Raw genomic sequence first — 17,023 nt, forward strand, 5'->3', positions numbered from 1 at the left:
ATGCCTTTTTTAGTACTTCCACAATTACTTAATGGTAAACCGGAGTTAATACTCATACTTCTTTCTTCGTAAAATTTTGGCGGCCGTAATTTTTACTTTTCCACAATGAAATATTCGCTAGACCAGCGATCGCTATCCGATAAGAGTTATCGTAGAGTTACTGACACACCAAGGCAACCGTGCTATTCAGGCGAATGAAACGATACTGAAGCGCTCCTCCTTAAATGCCGACTTCACTCGATTCGATTCGAGTTATATCGAGTCGATACAAATCGATTAGATTTTTTCATTCATAACATTCTATTTACACAATTAATAACTTTTAATGAGCATTTAGAACAATATTAACATCTTTATATGTGAACTAATGAAACTGTCTCTCTTTTAATATTTTTCGGGAATGAGGTATTTATAGATATATTTCAAAAAAGTACATGCCCCGTTTTTTATTTCAGATAATTAAATGCATAAAGAATATCTAAATTTTGTACTTAGGTTTCACTTTTAATAAATTTTATTTTCGTCAGTGCACAATTCTTCATATTTATAAATAACAAGAAAGGATATTTCCATTTACATACAAGTTCTAAATGTATACTGATATATAAAATTAATGACAAATATTAAAAATAATTACTCAAATTAATACATAAATTAAAAGATTTATGGGATAATTAAATCCTTTCCTTTCTTTAAATTTCACATTAGTTTCAATTTTGAATATTCTCTTTTATGAATCCTTCACATCAAGGCATAATATATTATATTATATAAACAAACAAAAGGAGATTAATGTTATTCTATCCTCCTAATAAAGCATTATATTGGGATGTCTATTATGTATAATCTTATGTAGTATTCAATAATAATAAAATACAATACAAGTAAATAAAAGGAATTAAATGCTTGAAAAATACTTTATGGCAGATACAAATTTCTTTGATTGATAATTACTTGTATCTAGTAAGATGGGAATTTAACCACACATCACTTGTCGAACAAAATCTTCATAATTAATGTTACCCTGCGAGTCTTCATGACCAGCCAATAGGGTTTCAACTTCTTCATCACTCAGTTTTTCACCTACCAAAAAATAGAAGTAATTAATTAGTCTGTGAATTAGAAAATGAATTATATATGATATGATCATGTAATGAATAATTACTAAAAAAATATTGTCATACATACCTAGTGTGGTTAAAAGGTGTCTCAGTTCAGCAGAAGAAATGAAACCATTTCCATCTTTATCAAAGTGACGTAATCCTTCTATAAAATCGTCAGCTGTATCAGATGTGCGAGCTTTGCTTATAGCTTGATAAATTGGTAGAAACACTTCAAAACTAATACGTTCATCAGGTTTGTGTTGATGAGTAAATTTTTTAACATCTGACTCAGTTGGATTTTGTCCTAGAGCACGCAATGCATCACCAATTTGGGCTACGTGAATTTTTCCATCTCCTCGACTGTCAAACAGTTGAAATGCCTCTTGAAATTCTATATAGTAAAAAGAATTTCATAATTATAAATAATGGATACATAAAATTATACTTTACATAAATATGCCTAAGTAAGTCAAAATTTAATTTAAAAGATGATAGTTTCTATGAATAATAAATTTATTTACCCTCAATTGATGACATCATTCTGTTAGCTAATTCTTGATAACTACAACCATACATTGTGTATTTTAAATATGTATATGTATATATTTAAGTATATATTAGATGATAAGGTTCCACCTTTTAAAAGATGAAACGAATGATGATAATTCTAACAAATACGCATAGAAATCCAAATAATATATATTAAATATTGTACTGTATTTTTTCCAAACAAAGATAACAATACAGAATGTCAATAAATCTTGAAGTTTGTAACACAATATGTATATGTATATATATATATATATATGTACATATATTGCCTATCACAAATATACCAACAAAACTACATTCAGAAACGAGTTAAAACCGAATATAAAGGTTCCACGGTTGTTACGACGCAATGCTATTCGTGTTCTGTCTTCGTTTCTTCTTTTCTGCTGCTATTTCTTTCAGATACCTAACCATAAAAGGAAATCACCGACACGTAATTCGATGTCACCAGGGTGAGTCTAATAAGGTAAAGGATATTCTTGACCTAAATTGAACATCGAGAACCATCTGTCCGCCCTTCTTTAATTTTATTCTGCTTGGTGTCAATGATCTCATTCGCATTTACGTACCTGCTAACTGATCCTCCGAGTAAGATGCCTAAAAATATGTATAATATATAAGTATATCTTTTTCTCACTGACACATCTGTTTGAATATATTTATATGTATTTCAACAAAATATTACAAAACAAATAAAAGACAGTGCATAAAAATACAAACCATTTTGCTTGACTATCGTTAGTGACACACACAGTACGTATCTTTTTACCGCGAACGTGTATATATGTACGTTGGACAACGAGCGCCTCGATCGTACCAAGTTTTTCAAGCCAGTAGTATTCAGAGAATTTATGTAGTCATCGGTTTTATTGGAATGTGACGCATATAAAACGATAAAATTAATCAACACCGAAGCTGGATTTTTTGAAAATTGTGTAAAAATTTCTGACATTTACAACTCGATCGAATGTTTAGTAAATATAATGGTTAAAATAAAATAAGGAAACGGAAATGAAATTCAAAGAATTATATTGTTCTACATGGAAATTGTGACTGTGATAGTCATATAATAATGAGTAACCTCAATTGAAAAATTATCAATAGTTTGCTTAATGGTTTATTCATTTTTATAGTATTGGTCTTCAGGAATATAAGATTCTAATACTGAATATTCTATTCTTATATTATAGATAGTGATTTCTAACCTTAGTACATATATGTACAATGAATCATATTGTATCTAAGCATACATAGTTTTGCTTTTTTTTTCAAGAGGTCGCTACGTTTTTACTTTGTGTAAATAAGTACATATGTATATATCTCTGGTATATACTACATGTCTTCTATCATCAATAGACCTTGGCCTTACACACAGATGAAGTATAGAATAGACTTGGCGGTATGATACAAAATATAATAAAGTAAAAATATCGATAACAATTTCTAATAAAGACAGATATAATTTCTATTTAAAAAAAGAACAGTGTGTTTATATAATTAATATATTTATTAGCAGATGTTTACAAAATTCTCACAAATGTACGTACATATTTGCTATGTTATATCGATTTTGTTGATTAGTCTGTTAACAACTTTTTGTGCGTATTTATTTGTTCCTTTTAAAACTTCATATACCCGTTCATGAGAGTGCATAACCTCAAGTGTAAGAAAAATTCGTGTCAGGTGGATGTATAATATAGTATGTAGATATATAAAAAGAAAAAAGAAAAAAGCTTCTTTGAAGTTACATTTTATATCCTAGTTTACACACCATTAGATGTAACACTTAATTGTCATCAGTTGGTCGATTTCCATGAAGAAAAGTGTATATCGCATTCCTGAGTATAACATTTGGGGTAAATGAAGTATCTCGAAGAGGTTTGTTCGTCATTGGACTTGTATATTTCCCACATAAAAACCATTCATTTATAGCAGCTTTTTCATATGTAAATCCATCTGAAAATAAGATACTTATTAGAATATCAAATACTTTTTATTATGATCCCTGTTTGTATTGTTTACCAGAACATTGGACAGGTTCTTTCATTATTTCATGCGTGATAGGGCATAAAAATTCGTGAGATATTTCGCTATCGTCTATAGGGATTTCTGAAGAATTATTGTCTTCACGTTTTAACCAGTACAGTTGTGTTTTAAATGCTTTCGCTGTCTAAAATCAATTGCAAATCGGTAAAGTGTACTTTTTTGTAAATGATTACGAAACAAGCACAGTAGAAAACGAGTTAGTTAAAAAAATAACTTCGATTATTTGTGGTTCTTTGACGATATACCTCTTCATCTTGTTCTATGTCCAGTCTGTTTGTTAATTCATTCTCCGATAGGGAAAGTAAATGTCGTCCCGTTAAAGAAATCGTATTAGCTTTCTTAATTAATATCGATAAGCCTATTTCGTCCAACCATCTCAACGTATCATCGATTTTCCAGTCCGCAACCTTTTATGTTAAAAATTAAGCGTACCTATAACTGATGCGATGACACGAAATATTATATCATCATGTTTTAAAATCATACCCTTTTTCTGTTATTTTTTAAGTTATTTATTAATATATTTTGCGAAATCAACTGTTGAGGTATTTTCCAGATTAAGACAGTTTTATCTAGAGCACCTACGAATGATTCAAAATAATTGTTAATGTAGTAAAGAATCAATCAAGAAAATATGCATTGGATAATATAATATATTAATTGATCAAAACCTGTAATAAAAAGAGAAGTGTCTTGCGAAAAAGCGCAGGCAGTTACAAGACTTTCATGCTCTTCTAGCACGTATAAACACGTCCCAGAGTACTAAAACCACATTTTTCGTTACTTCGTGTTATAAATTATTGCGTAAATTAATTTTTAATAAACTTTTTTGATTATTATTGATATTGATTAGGTAGAAAGTTAGCCCAACATATTACCATTTAGCGAAAAGTCTGTTTTTCGTGAAGAGAAAGGAGAGGATAGGATGTTTACTCACTACATTCCATATACGCGCCGTTCTATCAGTAGCTACGCTTCCTAAGATTTCGCTTTGAATCGGAGGAAATCGAACACAAGTCACATTGCCACCATGTCCGGCGAAAGATCTTCTTTCTTTATATCGTACATCACCGCTACTGCTTCCACTACTACCTGATGAGATTACGTTAACTTTGTCAATTGTTATTTCCCATAACTTAACCAAGGAATCATTGCCACCAGTTGCTAATAGATAAGAATTTTTGTTGGTAATTATATTCTCACTTCTTCCTGTAATACAACATAGCAGAATAGTCATATACATAGTCACATACTTACTATACTTACTAACGGTAATTCATGAACAGGATTCTACTCTATTATTTTACTATTCATGCTTACCATTAGTTATAAAATTAGATGTTGGACAAAAATCACACCCTTGGACGCCTAAGTCATGAGCTTCGCCACAAATAATCAGCGCTTCACAATTTTTGTTATCACTGATTTGAAACAGCCTCCAAGTACCTTCGTTGCATGCCGTAATCAAGTAACAAGAGTCATGTGTAAAGGCAATCGCGTTTATTGCATCGGCATGACCACTGAAAATGCTGTGACATACGTTTGCAACAACTTAACAATATTTTGCAATTTATATAAAGTAAAAACAATATTTTCATAGATTCATTATATTATATACACTTTTGTGTAATCTTTTAAATACTTTTATATAATATATAATATATACAATACATATATATTACATATACACTATTTTACATACATATACGTGTATTTGTACGTATATACAGGGTGATGCACATAGTTGGACTCACTTGAATAATAACTCGAATAATTAAATACTAACTTTTTGCGAAAATTGATTCAGATGAATGTTGAATAGTTCGAAGGAGGCCACCCTGTAATCTCATACATATTATATGTACGACATTATATGCATATAAAGAATAACAAACCAATTGAAATCGAGATTCGATTTAAATACATATATAAAAAGTTTGAAGCATGTACCAAAGTTCCTCCATATTATTCACATCCCATAATGTAGTCCTTTCATCGTCTCCAGCTGTAGCAATTTTAGTACCATCCGGTGACCATCGACAAACACGGATACCGGATCCCGAATTCACGAAGGAAGATTTTGCTTGAGAACCGTTCTACGTAAAATTAATGACGGAGAATCGATAATATGTAATGATAATATGTTAATTTGCAGTTTAACGAACGCCTGTTATATGCGAGGCTTTTTTGCTATATAACTATCAAAACGTTGATAATCTCTCACGTTTTATAATCGTGCTATTGGTTAATACCTCGGTATCCCAGATGATAACAGTTCCATCTAAGGAGCAGGAGGCAAGCATACGACCACAAGGGCTAAATTCCACATGGTTTATACTATATTTATGACCATCCAACGGGCTATAAGATTTCTCTTGAAATTTCGTAATAATTTCGGCATTGGCTTCTTCTTCGGTCTCAATGCTCCAAACTCGTATTAACTTGTCCCTGAGTATTTATCACGATTAAGCAGTGAAAGAAATAACGCAATACAAAATATTCTACACAACTGGACCAAACAATATGCATCGTTATAAATCATTTTGTTTTGCCGAATGACATTTTTGTCATTCATATCTTCTACCGTCTTAGAGTTGCAGTTTAGTCCGGTTGCGTAATACACCCTGTATATTTCTAACCTAGTAATATCTTACAAGTTTGGCATTATTTAAATAAAATATTTAAAAAATGATATCTTGTATACTGAATTATTTAACTATGTTAGATATGACTAACCCAGATCCAGAAGCGATAAGATGATTTCCGTAGAAAGCTACGCTGTTTATTACTCCACCGTGCTCTTCTAATCTTTGAATTAGTTGAACATCATTAACAGATGTTTCCGCGTTTTTCATTACAGTTTGTTCATATTCGACGCTCTAGAGGTAAGGTTAGAGGTAAGGTGAGGAAGTTTCATTTTACCAAACTCTATAGACGTGTAATTATTTACGTATACGATTCAAATGATGGAAGGGTATAGTTAGCCTAGTAGATATGGTAATTGGTGTAATAGAAGCGATATAGTGCGAGCGTAAAATCGATCAGTGGTTAAAGTTTGCAACTTTCCATGTCCGTAACAAAAAATTAGTGATTTATTGGAAATCATAAAGAAGATCTAGAGCTTCGTTTATTGCTCGTACTCATTACGTATATTTATATCTCACCTCTTCGTGATTATCTAAAAATAAGGCAGGTGTAAATCGTCGTGCGAGTTCCGAGTCGAAGCATAAGTTTCCTTTAAGATCCCAAACAATTACGGATTTATCGTTGGAACCTGTAGCTAATAAATTTCCATCTCTCGAGAACGCACAGCATGCTACATATCTGTTATGTCCTGTTGTTATCGCCATAACTTTTCCGGTATCCTGAAAAATACCGGAATAAAAAGATTGGGGGATGAAATAAAAAAGCTAATAATCATAAGCATTGTCAATATACGGAATGTTTTGTTTATCTCGAATATGATTGATTCACAAATCAGTATAAATAACTTATATAATGTTAACGAATCCAATATAAATGAAACATCCTGTATATGTAAATGTCTATAGAAGTTTCACGAAATGATACGATAATCAAGTTAAGAAATTATGTACGTAGGTCAATCTACAAATAAGCTATTCCAACTTTTGTTCTAAAGAGCATAATTATATGGTTACCACTATACATATAGATGCATATATACAGCGTAAATATCATAGTAATGCATTTACTTTGTGCGATAAGGGGGACTTTACGTATTGTGTGATAGTTATCTGTTGTTTCTTTTGTTTCGTACCGTTTCCCAGATTACCGCCGTTTTGTCGAGGCCACTACTAGCGATGAATAATCCGTTCGCATTGAAACAAACACAAGTTAAGGCACTACTGTGTTTTTCCATGATTCTGCACAGGCTTATTTTCACGGTGGATGTTTCGCATTTCGACTGTATCACAGTTATCTCCCATAATTTTACGTAATGATCATTACCGCAAGTAACTAGTTGGTACACTTTTGTGAATGGTTCGTTACCTAAACACGAAACAGTTGATATATTGGTAAATTTAACAGTAAACATAAAATTTGTAGTGATCGAAGTCAATCGAATTCGTGGCTTGGATCGTTTTTGAAAGACGATAGTATGTTTTATCATTTTTTATGTACCTGTAATCTTTTGGCAGGTTGAAAAGTCGCAAGATACGACACCTAAATCATGAGCATCATCTATTGAGGCGAGGGCAGTAATCGCTTGATTATCGGTAAAGCACGAGTCGATGATATCGCTGGTGGCGAATAATTTCATGACACCAAACGTACAAGTAGTTACTAACCAACTGGTATCCGGTGAAAAGCATACGCTCTGCACAGCACCTTCATGTTTTTGAAAATATCTGTATGCGGATTCGAATTGTTACTGCCCGATTCGTCGAGTACTCTGATATATAGAAAGTATCAGGAGAATAAAAAGAATCTCACCTAACTAAATTGCGTCGAATCAAATCCCAAAGACAAACCTGTCCATTATCTCCGGCAGTTGCAAGTAACGTTGAATCGGGTGAAAATCTGCAAACTCTTACAGTTTCTCCGCCTACTTGAACCATCGTATGAATTTTTGATCCTGTCTGCAAAGTATATCACGATACCTCTTTCCTACATCTTTATACTAATTGCTAATGACAGCGTGAAGATTTAGTGCATATGTACATACGTGTATATAGGAATCTGTATCTTACAGACGTATGAATTGCCAAAACTGGGATTTCATATTTGAGATTCACCACTTTTTTCCATGATATCAAATTTCATTTCGATCTTACTAACTCGTAATTAACTTACTCGTAAATTCCATAGCAACGTTGTCCCATCTATACTAGCCGAAGCTAGCATCGTCGATTGTGGGCTCACTTTGACAGATGTAACTCCGTATTTGTGCCCCTGCAACGGCGAAAAATATGCCTCTACGTACCCTTCGCCTAATCGCCATTGCCAAACTCTGACACGTTTATCTCTGAAAAGAACATATACAAGCCCATATCAGCTTAATTACTGTAACTGGAAATAAGTATACCTATGTAACCGGACTTAAGCGCCGAAAAGTACAACTTAACGAACTATTGTATAACTTATTTAACTTATTATATAATATATAATATATAACTTAACGAGGAGTATATATCGATCATATTAAACAGTAATATAACACAATGTAGGGGATGGATTGATCGATATTATAAAAGATAATTTATATCGTGATTTAGTGTTGAAAATGAAAATTATGTGATTTTACAAAAATCAATTCGAGAAAGAAAAGCAATTCGAGACAACCCCGTACAACTACAATTATTTATTTGACAAAAAATTCATTTATATATAAACGTCTAAACTTTGATAACTTTCTTACCCAGATCCAGTTACAAGTACGCAATCGCTCGCAAAATCAATACTCGTAACGTCACTGGTGTGTGACGTTAAAGTTTGCAGAGTTTGTACGTCTCCTATCGTGGTGGTCATCTTCATATATGATTTTGTTATTAATTTCTTTCATATACCTATAATATCAGCCTGGAGCAACGTACGATATACCGTAAAAAGCAAGTACAAAGTAGAATCAAATATAACTATTTCGTTCTTATATTTATACATATTATTGATATGCTATTAACAAAATATTTTACTTACATAGTATGCAACACATCATCTCATTCGTTTTCGTCTGCAACATTAGAAGCACTTGAAGTATTTTTGTGCAAATTACCTTAACTTTTTTTTTGTAAGCTGCAGTGCAAATCGTTTCGCGACACAAGTAGTTGTGGACATAATGTCATAAGCAAAATATGAAGAATACGCGGTGTAAAGAAACGTGGAACATCCGTGACCCTGACATTGCTCAATATACTATATATATATAAGTACGCGTGTATGTACGTGGATTCACTGGATAGGATATATGTAATATCGTAATTGAAATAAAAAAGAAATCGGATGAAGTAGAAAGAAAACATATATAAAAGATTATTGGGAATAATTTTATACCGTAATCGTCGTGTCATACAAATTATACAAGTTTTCAATCTCTCATTGTGAAAATATTACTTTGAAGGAAATAATACATAAAGAAATGCGATAAGAGATTACTTACGCTAATAAATGAATCGATGCAATTTGAAATCAAATACTAAGCCACAGGTTTATTGGAACGATAGATTCGATCATAACATGTTGCATATTTGCTAAGGAAGATTTATTTCGGTAATGTATCACATGCTGTCTCTTTCAGGTAAGAAACGAAACTCATAAAACATCAAGTTCTGCGTACAAAGCATTCTACAACGATAATATGTCAACGCATGTCTACTAAGGCTATAAAATCGATATGTATGAAGTTTAAACGACTACAAACAAACTGGTTTGGTCATCCGCAAATAGAATATTTAAAAAACGATTATTTAAATGATGTATTTGGATAAAATATTATTTCAAATAGTAAGTATATAGAGTATTTTCTTTTAGATTATGTATTTTATTTGATTAAAAATATTTTTAAAATACCAAGAATACTAAAAATATTGGAGCTGTACTTGAATATATATTTTGAAATATTTTGCTTCAATTTATCTTCTTTTTACTCGCAACAATCAAATATTATTTCCGAAGATATCTATGTTTGCTCAATATCCCCATTAGCAAAAATAGTTTCTTAATCTCTCGATCTTATAAAAAAATATATATAATCACTTTCCTTTCATAAAAAATCTCATTGGTGATATCGCTAATAATAACAGCAATATGCAGAATTAGCATTATTGTTAGAATATAGTGATTCGTGAACTCAAAGTTTTATTTATGAAATTATTTTTAAAATATCAAGTTGACTCTGCCATCTGGCTCAGTTGGAAGACTGTTTAGTTTCAAAATAATAATATGTATGTACATATACAAGAAAATAACATGAAATATCCTATCAATTTTTTTTTATTGAATAGTAATGAAATTCTGTGAGAAAATTTAATTTATACATTTATGTCACATTAATTAATAAATATTAATAAAGTGAAGTACAATATATTCATAACATGATATGAAATAGAAAATATGTTATATTAATACTAAAATGTGTAAGAAAATAGAAATATTTACAAAATGTTTAATATTTTAGCTTATAATTCATATTGATATAACTATGTAAAATATTTTTATGTTGTTTCAAAAAATTATAGGTAACGGTGTTGATATAGTGACAAGTCTTGATGATTGTGCTATCCTAGGGCTACGTGGTGATTTATGTAATTGCAATTGCGATGATTCTGAAGTTGTTGGCGTTTTTGATAATGGTAAATTTTTTCTTAGTGGCTTAGCAGGTGTTCGTACTGATCTTCTCCTTCTAGATTTACTTGCATTTGCTAATACCTTTTCTGGTAATAAAGAACTTCGTAGTTCTTTCTTATCCTCTAAGTGTTCTTCAAATTTACTATATGTTGTGTCAGTAGCTGTTGAACTTTGTAACATGGAATTCTCGTTTTTATGATTATTTTTTGATTTCAATGTTTTTTTAGAAATTGCACTGTTTCCTTTATTTTTAGATCCACTTGTTCCTATGCTCCTATTTCTACGCTTTGCTGATGTATTCGGAGATGGACTACAGAAAAGTTTCCTTTTTGAGTAATTAAGCGGAGTATGGCGACGAATACTGAATATACCTTTTTTGGATGAACTTAAAGCAGCTTTAGAAGGAATTTTAGAAACAACTGGTGTTGCTTTCTTTGCTGATTTATCTTTTCCTTCTTTTCTAGCCTTCTTTATGGATTCCTTTTCTTCGTTTAAATGTTCCCATGATTCTTTCAATAGTTCCTCTACTGACATTCCATTTATAGTAAATATCTCTTCATGCATATTTTCATATTCTTTTATTAAATCCCTTAATTGCTCTTCGATTTTTGGCAGCTTTTTCTGTATGGTTTTACGTTCCTTTTCTTCCATTAATAGCTGACCACCACGATTATAAAAACGATCTGGATTATTTGCACGTTGTAACAATTCTTTCATTTTTGTCCACAAATCATCACGCTCCTGTAAGAGTTCATATATAGACTTATTTGAATTATAGAACTCTTGGATCCTTTTTACTTCCAGTTCATGCAATGTTAATAAATCTTCTGTATATGTATGGGAATAAAAATATATAAACTCTTTTCTTTGCTGTTCACTGAATTTACATAAATCCCACAGTTTGACCAACTCAGATCTCACTTGTGACACATATTTAGCAATGTTCTGCTTCCGTTTTTCTTTACATCGCTCCAATTCTGTGGTTAGTGCATTTATAGTTGCTACACTATATCCTTCGTAACTGCTAAGAAATGACTGACAAATATGTTCAGGTTCGTTAAGATATTTCCATAATGCAATTAATTCTTGTCTAATGTCTTCAACATGTTCCTTTGCAGTATTCACTTTATGTTCTAATTCTTCTCTAAGTTCTCTTAATTTATTCATATTGCTATTGCTAAAGACATAATTTTCATCATCTTCATATACTATATGTTGAAAACTAGACGATGGAGATGTGCCTAAATCATCCATCATTCTAACAATTGCTCTACGTTGTTCGTTAAAAATGGTTTCTAAACGACATTTCTCACCTTCTTGTTTTTCAAGGTAGAGTTCAAAACTCTTAAGTTCTTCTTCCGAAGGCAATTTTTCTTCTATATTAATTGGTTGAGTGCCTAATACCTTACAAAGGGATTTTTCCTTTGCAAGCAATTTTTTAAAATGAGTCACACGTTGTGTTTTGCAATATTGTAAATTTTGTAGGTCAGCGCGCAGCACCTCTTCTACTTCCTTTAACGATAGATTTTCATATCCAGCATTTGTAATATTTGTTCCTAATTCTTTCGTTAGAACACCTATTTGGTCCATCAAATTTTTAACATTGACTAATATCGTTTCTTTTTTCAGCTTTGACTCTGAAACCATATCGCCTAATAAATCTTCTATATGATCAAATACTTGTTTGCAATATATTGAACGTACTTCTTGATTATATCCTATTTCTTCCCATATTCCGTGCAATTGAGTCAATGTACTACTTAGTTTTGCAGTAATCTTCTGCATAAGCGGTTCCCATTCGGACGAATCGGCCATTCTTTTATTTCTTTCTCTTTCAAATATTTCAATCAAACATTAAAATTTAACACGTAAAATAAAAACTCCCGTGAATTTATGTGTTCACTGAATAAATACGACAGGTATACTGTCGGAAAACGAATTTTACACGTTATAACACGACTGACCGTTGTTCATTTGAATTTGTATTCTACAATAACGCCATCCACTTACCTGACTGTAACTAAGATGTTACTATCTACCACTCTCTCCGATTGGTTGATAGTCAAGAACCAGTAAGAAAATAGAAACTTAAATATTTAAATCCCTTTATTTTATTGCAAGCACGTTTGGGGAATTTAGGTTTCCTTTGTTGACCGTAGAGCGCTAAAACATTTTGGTCGCGATATACAGTTGATAATTTAAAAACAAGCATGAAGTTGGACTCATTAAAATTTGAACTCTTCGATATTTTAATTGAATTAATTGGATAAGAGACTTCGACTGAGCAATAAATGGATTAACTTTGAAGTTGAAAAAATCCGGGTTCTTCAAGTGCAGCGATAACTCTAATATTTCATCTTCGTTGTTCGATAAGTATGCTTTCGATTTTAAATGACAAAGTGCTGTCAGCTTACCTAATATAAAATTGAGGAGATCGTTTATAACTAATGTTAATTCATGGCAGGAAAATTAATATGCAGATTAACGAATGATTATAAATACTTATCAATAATAAATAATATGTACAACAGAAATTACAATTATATTTATTTCACGTATATACTAAACTAACCACACTTTTCATTCAAATCGGCGAGGGCCATGTCCGTAGTATCCCTTGTGAGATACGTGGTGCCACCTGATGACTTCGCGCCAGATTTGTTCGCGTATTTGTTAATCATATTTACAAAGTACCCTCGCCGGAAGAAAATAAATATCTAAATGAGAACATTTTCATGAAAATATATCTTTTATGATATATATTTAACATTTCTAATACAAACATTGTAATTTAATGAAAATTACATATTTCTTCTTGATAATTATATTAATGTTGTATATTATCGATTCTATTTATATTGACATTTGATAAAGTACAATAGAAATGTCATGTTTGATTTGTGATACAATCAGTACCGCATTTTTTAAGATATTAAATTAATTATCTATGTTTCCCGGCAAATAGAAATAGTTCATGATAGAATGTTTTATCGATAAGACGTCTGGAAAGTTAAGGTCATGCTACTCAATTGTTCGCTATTATCGAATGAATCTTGGTACTTATAACAAGATTATATTTTTTATTACCATTTATTACCATTTTACCTGTTATATTTAATGAGTAAACTAGTATAAAATATTAGTATAAAATATGTGGTGTAGTAAAATACGGTCAACATTATTGTAATTACATAAATACATAATATTAAAAAAACAACACAATGCTTAAATGAATAAAAGTTTTATGTTAATTTATTAATTGACATTTACGCAATATATTTTTGTATGACTGTTCCTTTGACAGTTTTTTAATATCTACAACTTGATAAAATCCGAACGCAGTGTCATATATATTCCATATGCTTAACAGCAATAATTCTTTCAGTTTATTTAATCGACGATATTTCTCCAACGAAATTGGACATGATATGGTCAATTGCCGAGGTGGGAATACTCCATGATATTGTACCGTGCAAAGTGGATCAAGATCTAAATGACGCCTGGATAGCGGTTCCATTGATGTGTAATTTTCGTTACTCACGTATATCTGAATATCGTCGGTACGGTGAGGCATAGTGAGGTACCAAATAATGTCGAAAGACACGTGCGTCTGATTGTAACAATTCACGTCAGGGAAATTGACTCGTGTCCATCGATCTGCACCATATTCATCCAATTCGAAAAATTCCTTTTTGTTGCCACTAGCAATTTTCCCATCTGGTGGACTGTATTCCTTATAAGGGAACCCTTTGAATGCTTCCACGCTCTGCGGCTCGTATTTGATCCGTCCGCAATTTTTGTTTACCCTCGATTGACACAACGCCGCACGGCTAGGTGGCTGGGAAACAAATCCATGGTAATTAGCGATCTGGTTAACAGTTTCGTGAATGGAAACGTCAGCGACTTGATAGAAAGCATAATTTGTTCCAGCTATTTTCAAGGTCGATAAAAGAATTCCTGAACCTTTAGAGAGGTAGAAAAGATCTTCGATGAATTCACTGGAAATGTAGCAGTTGAATCGGAGAACGTAATTTTCAACAATCAGATGATCATTGGTTTGATACGAGCACGCTAAATTCAATGAGGATCTCCGAATCGGTTGATCCTCCGTGTAATTGCCATTGGATAAAAATACTTGAACCTTGTCAACTACTACTGTTTTATTGCTAAAATTCCAAGCAATGTCCGTAACGAAATGAGTGGCGTTATGCTCCTTTATTTTTAAATAAGATTGGCTCCAACGTCCAGATCGATGTTCGTCTAATACATCATACAACGAGTTTCCAGCACTAGCGAATTCTCCATCCTTTGGTCCATCTTTTATGAAATCTGCCGAACCAATAATCGCGCCAACATTGATATTAGATTTGAATACGTCGCAACCGTAATTAATTTTCACGAAACAATTGTAAGCCCGACTAGATGGTCTCGTTAATACAGCAGTAGTAGCAGCATTGACATCGTTACAATTAATTAAATTAGTAAAAATCGTCGGTATCAGTAACGACGTTAGTAACAACATTTTATACATTACTGGCTGGTGACGAATAAAGTTAAAGTTTATGAGTTGTTGAAATCGATGTAAATGTCAATATAAAATTCCACAAGGATTAGAAACTATAACGTATTGATACGTATCTTAAAACGAACTGACGAGAATAAAGCAGTGTAATAACGCCTATATAAACCTAGAAGCAAACAGCTTTTTCTACGATAGTTATCTTATCTGTAAGTATAATAAATCAATATGCAGAAATATAAATGATCAACAAAATCTCTTGGACCATCACTATCGAACACGTGCTTACTTTCAATGACTATCTCAGTAAAACCTTAACACCATTAATTTATACTTAATACTTTTATCGTTTCGTAGAAAATGAAAAAATAACAAAGTAATATCATCTAGAAAATATCAATTTCCTTGAAAACTCAAGAAAAGGTAGGAACGCGAGGAAATTACCGTGAATGCAGCAATATACGTTGCTGTGCGCTACTTCTAATTATTATTTTATAATTAACTTGTACAATTTTATTAAATTCAGATTTTGTTATTACAAATCATTGTATATATCATGCATTGATGAATAATACGAACACTTAATTGCCATTTGTCTAGATAATTTCTTTTCTTAGAATACGATTTTCTCTTTGTCGGCGAGTATATACATTATGGTGCAATAATCACCTTTATCTTTGATAACGTTACTTTTATTTCCTCATATAACAATGTATAATAAGAGGCTGATTAACAATTTATTGTACTCTAACTTTTTTACATGTGTACAAGTACACAGGATAATTCGCGCAATCAGAACACATCGTATCTCTTCTCTAATTAGAGCCAAGAAAGAAATGCCAGAATAAAAAGCTTTTTCCAGGAATGTAACAACGCGCTTAAAAAATATAAATGCGTATTGTCTTAGTAGAAATTATATCTATTATTGCTGTACCTCTTGCTGTTTTATCGGTTTTAAATATCACTATTTGAATCAATAGTGATCTTTCCACATGTCTATGAGGGTCTTCATTATCTAATTCAAACAATTCGTAAATAAATTGAATAAGGTCTTAAATGATAAACTGTGGATTTCGTATAATACAGAATTTGGGGTTCTACTATATGGGTCACCTGCAGTCGAATGTTTCAAATGAGATAATAATTAATAGTTATTTTTTTTTTTTTTTTTTGCTAAAGTTCTAATGCTTTTTCACAGGTTAACTTATGTTAAGAACTATAATTTCTATTATTAATGATAAAACCACCCCTTTTTTAATGTTCTTGTAAAGAAGATGTAAGATACTAATATAAGGATCAGTTTTAAGCTTTAACTGCTTTTAAACAAAGATGAATATATTTATTGTTTAATTAGATAACTCATAATTAATTTCGTAAGTCATTATAGGAAGAATTAACGGAGCCAGATGAAGTTACAAAAGGCTATATGCAAATGGTGGGGACAAGAGTGGGAGTGTGGGACGAAATAGTAAGTGGGATATTTCTGTGCATTCGCTGA

General features: G+C 31.6%; 4 protein-coding genes across 11 annotated transcripts; all 4 read right to left on the reverse strand.

Annotated features, from left to right (window-relative positions):
- Positions 1–903: 903 nt before the first annotated feature.
- On the reverse strand, positions 904–2,622 carry Mlc-c (Myosin light chain cytoplasmic). Of its 2 annotated transcripts, XM_033330039.2 has the most exons (5): positions 2,376–2,622; positions 2,225–2,252; positions 1,625–1,665; positions 1,189–1,494; positions 904–1,083 (listed from the first exon to the last, which is right to left on the reverse strand). In XM_033330039.2, the coding sequence occupies exons 1-5, from the start codon at positions 2,605–2,607 to the stop codon at positions 977–979; spliced, it is 714 nt and encodes a 237-aa protein (XP_033185930.1). In that variant the 5' UTR covers positions 2,608–2,622; the 3' UTR covers positions 904–976. The 2 variants fall into 2 exon arrangements, with proteins under 2 accessions (XP_033185930.1, XP_033185931.1); XM_033330040.2 differs by lacking the exon at positions 1,625–1,665 and having other exon boundaries at positions 2,376–2,515.
- A 521-nt stretch (positions 2,623–3,143) lies between these two features.
- On the reverse strand, positions 3,144–10,114 carry LOC117154773 (WD repeat, SAM and U-box domain-containing protein 1). Of its 6 annotated transcripts, none has more exons than XM_033330032.2 (18): positions 9,820–10,114; positions 9,360–9,393; positions 9,082–9,242; positions 8,517–8,688; positions 8,157–8,302; positions 7,845–8,071; positions 7,480–7,712; positions 6,866–7,066; positions 6,438–6,580; positions 5,954–6,149; positions 5,652–5,797; positions 5,022–5,230; positions 4,639–4,910; positions 4,373–4,463; positions 4,188–4,282; positions 3,947–4,108; positions 3,678–3,825; positions 3,144–3,611 (listed from the first exon to the last, which is right to left on the reverse strand). In XM_033330032.2, exons 3-18 carry the CDS (start codon positions 9,195–9,197, stop codon positions 3,442–3,444), a joined length of 2,727 nt encoding a protein of 908 aa, XP_033185923.2. In that variant the 5' UTR covers positions 9,198–9,242; positions 9,360–9,393; positions 9,820–10,114; the 3' UTR covers positions 3,144–3,441. The 6 variants fall into 6 exon arrangements, with proteins under 6 accessions (XP_033185923.2, XP_033185924.2, XP_076478849.1 ...); XM_033330033.2 differs by lacking the exon at positions 9,820–10,114 and having other exon boundaries at positions 3,144–3,311; positions 3,427–3,611; positions 9,360–9,572; XM_076622734.1 differs by lacking the exon at positions 9,820–10,114 and having other exon boundaries at positions 9,360–9,572.
- A 569-nt stretch (positions 10,115–10,683) lies between these two features.
- Positions 10,684–12,848, reverse strand: LOC117154774 (protein regulator of cytokinesis 1-like). Of its 2 annotated transcripts, XM_076622740.1 has the most exons (2): positions 12,711–12,816; positions 10,684–12,643 (listed from the first exon to the last, which is right to left on the reverse strand). In XM_076622740.1, exon 2 carries the CDS (start codon positions 12,594–12,596, stop codon positions 10,884–10,886), a length of 1,713 nt encoding a protein of 570 aa, XP_076478855.1. In that variant the 5' UTR covers positions 12,597–12,643; positions 12,711–12,816; the 3' UTR covers positions 10,684–10,883. The 2 variants fall into 2 exon arrangements, with proteins under 2 accessions (XP_076478855.1, XP_033185929.1); XM_033330038.2 differs by having other exon boundaries at positions 10,684–12,848.
- A 246-nt stretch (positions 12,849–13,094) lies between these two features.
- On the reverse strand, positions 13,095–13,703 carry LOC143303352 (uncharacterized). Its single transcript, XM_076622742.1, has 2 exons — positions 13,579–13,703; positions 13,095–13,420 (listed from the first exon to the last, which is right to left on the reverse strand). Exons 1-2 carry the CDS (start codon positions 13,685–13,687, stop codon positions 13,170–13,172), a joined length of 360 nt encoding a protein of 119 aa, XP_076478857.1. The 5' UTR covers positions 13,688–13,703; the 3' UTR covers positions 13,095–13,169.
- Positions 13,704–17,023: the final 3,320 nt, after the last annotated feature.

This window comes from Bombus vancouverensis, chromosome 11, assembly GCF_051014615.1.
Source record: "Bombus vancouverensis nearcticus chromosome 11, iyBomVanc1_principal, whole genome shotgun sequence".
Classification (NCBI taxonomy): Eukaryota; Metazoa; Arthropoda; class Insecta; order Hymenoptera; family Apidae; genus Bombus; species Bombus vancouverensis.

Excerpts from the sequence above, each read along its gene's own strand:
- LOC143303352 (XM_076622742.1), bottom strand. The coding sequence starts at position 13,687 with ATGATTAACAAATACGCGAACAAATCTGGCGCGAAGTCATCAGGTGGC. Across the intron at positions 13,421-13,578 it reads CGATTTGAATGAAAAGTGTG|GTAAGCTGACAGCACTTTGT; the intron begins GTTAGTTTAGTA and ends ATTTTATATTAG.
- LOC117154774 (XM_033330038.2), bottom strand. The coding sequence starts at position 12,821 with ATGGCCGATTCGTCCGAATGGGAACCGCTTATGCAGAAGATTACTGCA.
- LOC117154773 (XM_033330032.2), bottom strand. The coding sequence starts at position 9,197 with ATGAAGATGACCACCACGATAGGAGACGTACAAACTCTGCAAACTTTA. Across the intron at positions 6,150-6,437 it reads CTTATCGCTTCTGGATCTGG|GGACAAGTTAATACGAGTTT; the intron begins GTTAGTCATATC and ends ATAAATACTCAG. Across the intron at positions 4,464-4,638 it reads CGGCGCGTATATGGAATGTA|TACTCTGGGACGTGTTTATA; the intron begins GTGAGTAAACAT and ends ATGTGGTTTTAG.
- Mlc-c (XM_033330039.2), bottom strand. The coding sequence starts at position 2,607 with ATGTCAGAAATTTTTACACAATTTTCAAAAAATCCAGCTTCGGTGTTG. Across the intron at positions 1,666-2,224 it reads CTCGGAGGATCAGTTAGCAG|TTATCAAGAATTAGCTAACA; the intron begins GTACGTAAATGC and ends GTATGGTTGTAG. Across the intron at positions 1,495-1,624 it reads AATGATGTCATCAATTGAGG|AATTTCAAGAGGCATTTCAA; the intron begins GTAAATAAATTT and ends TTTACTATATAG.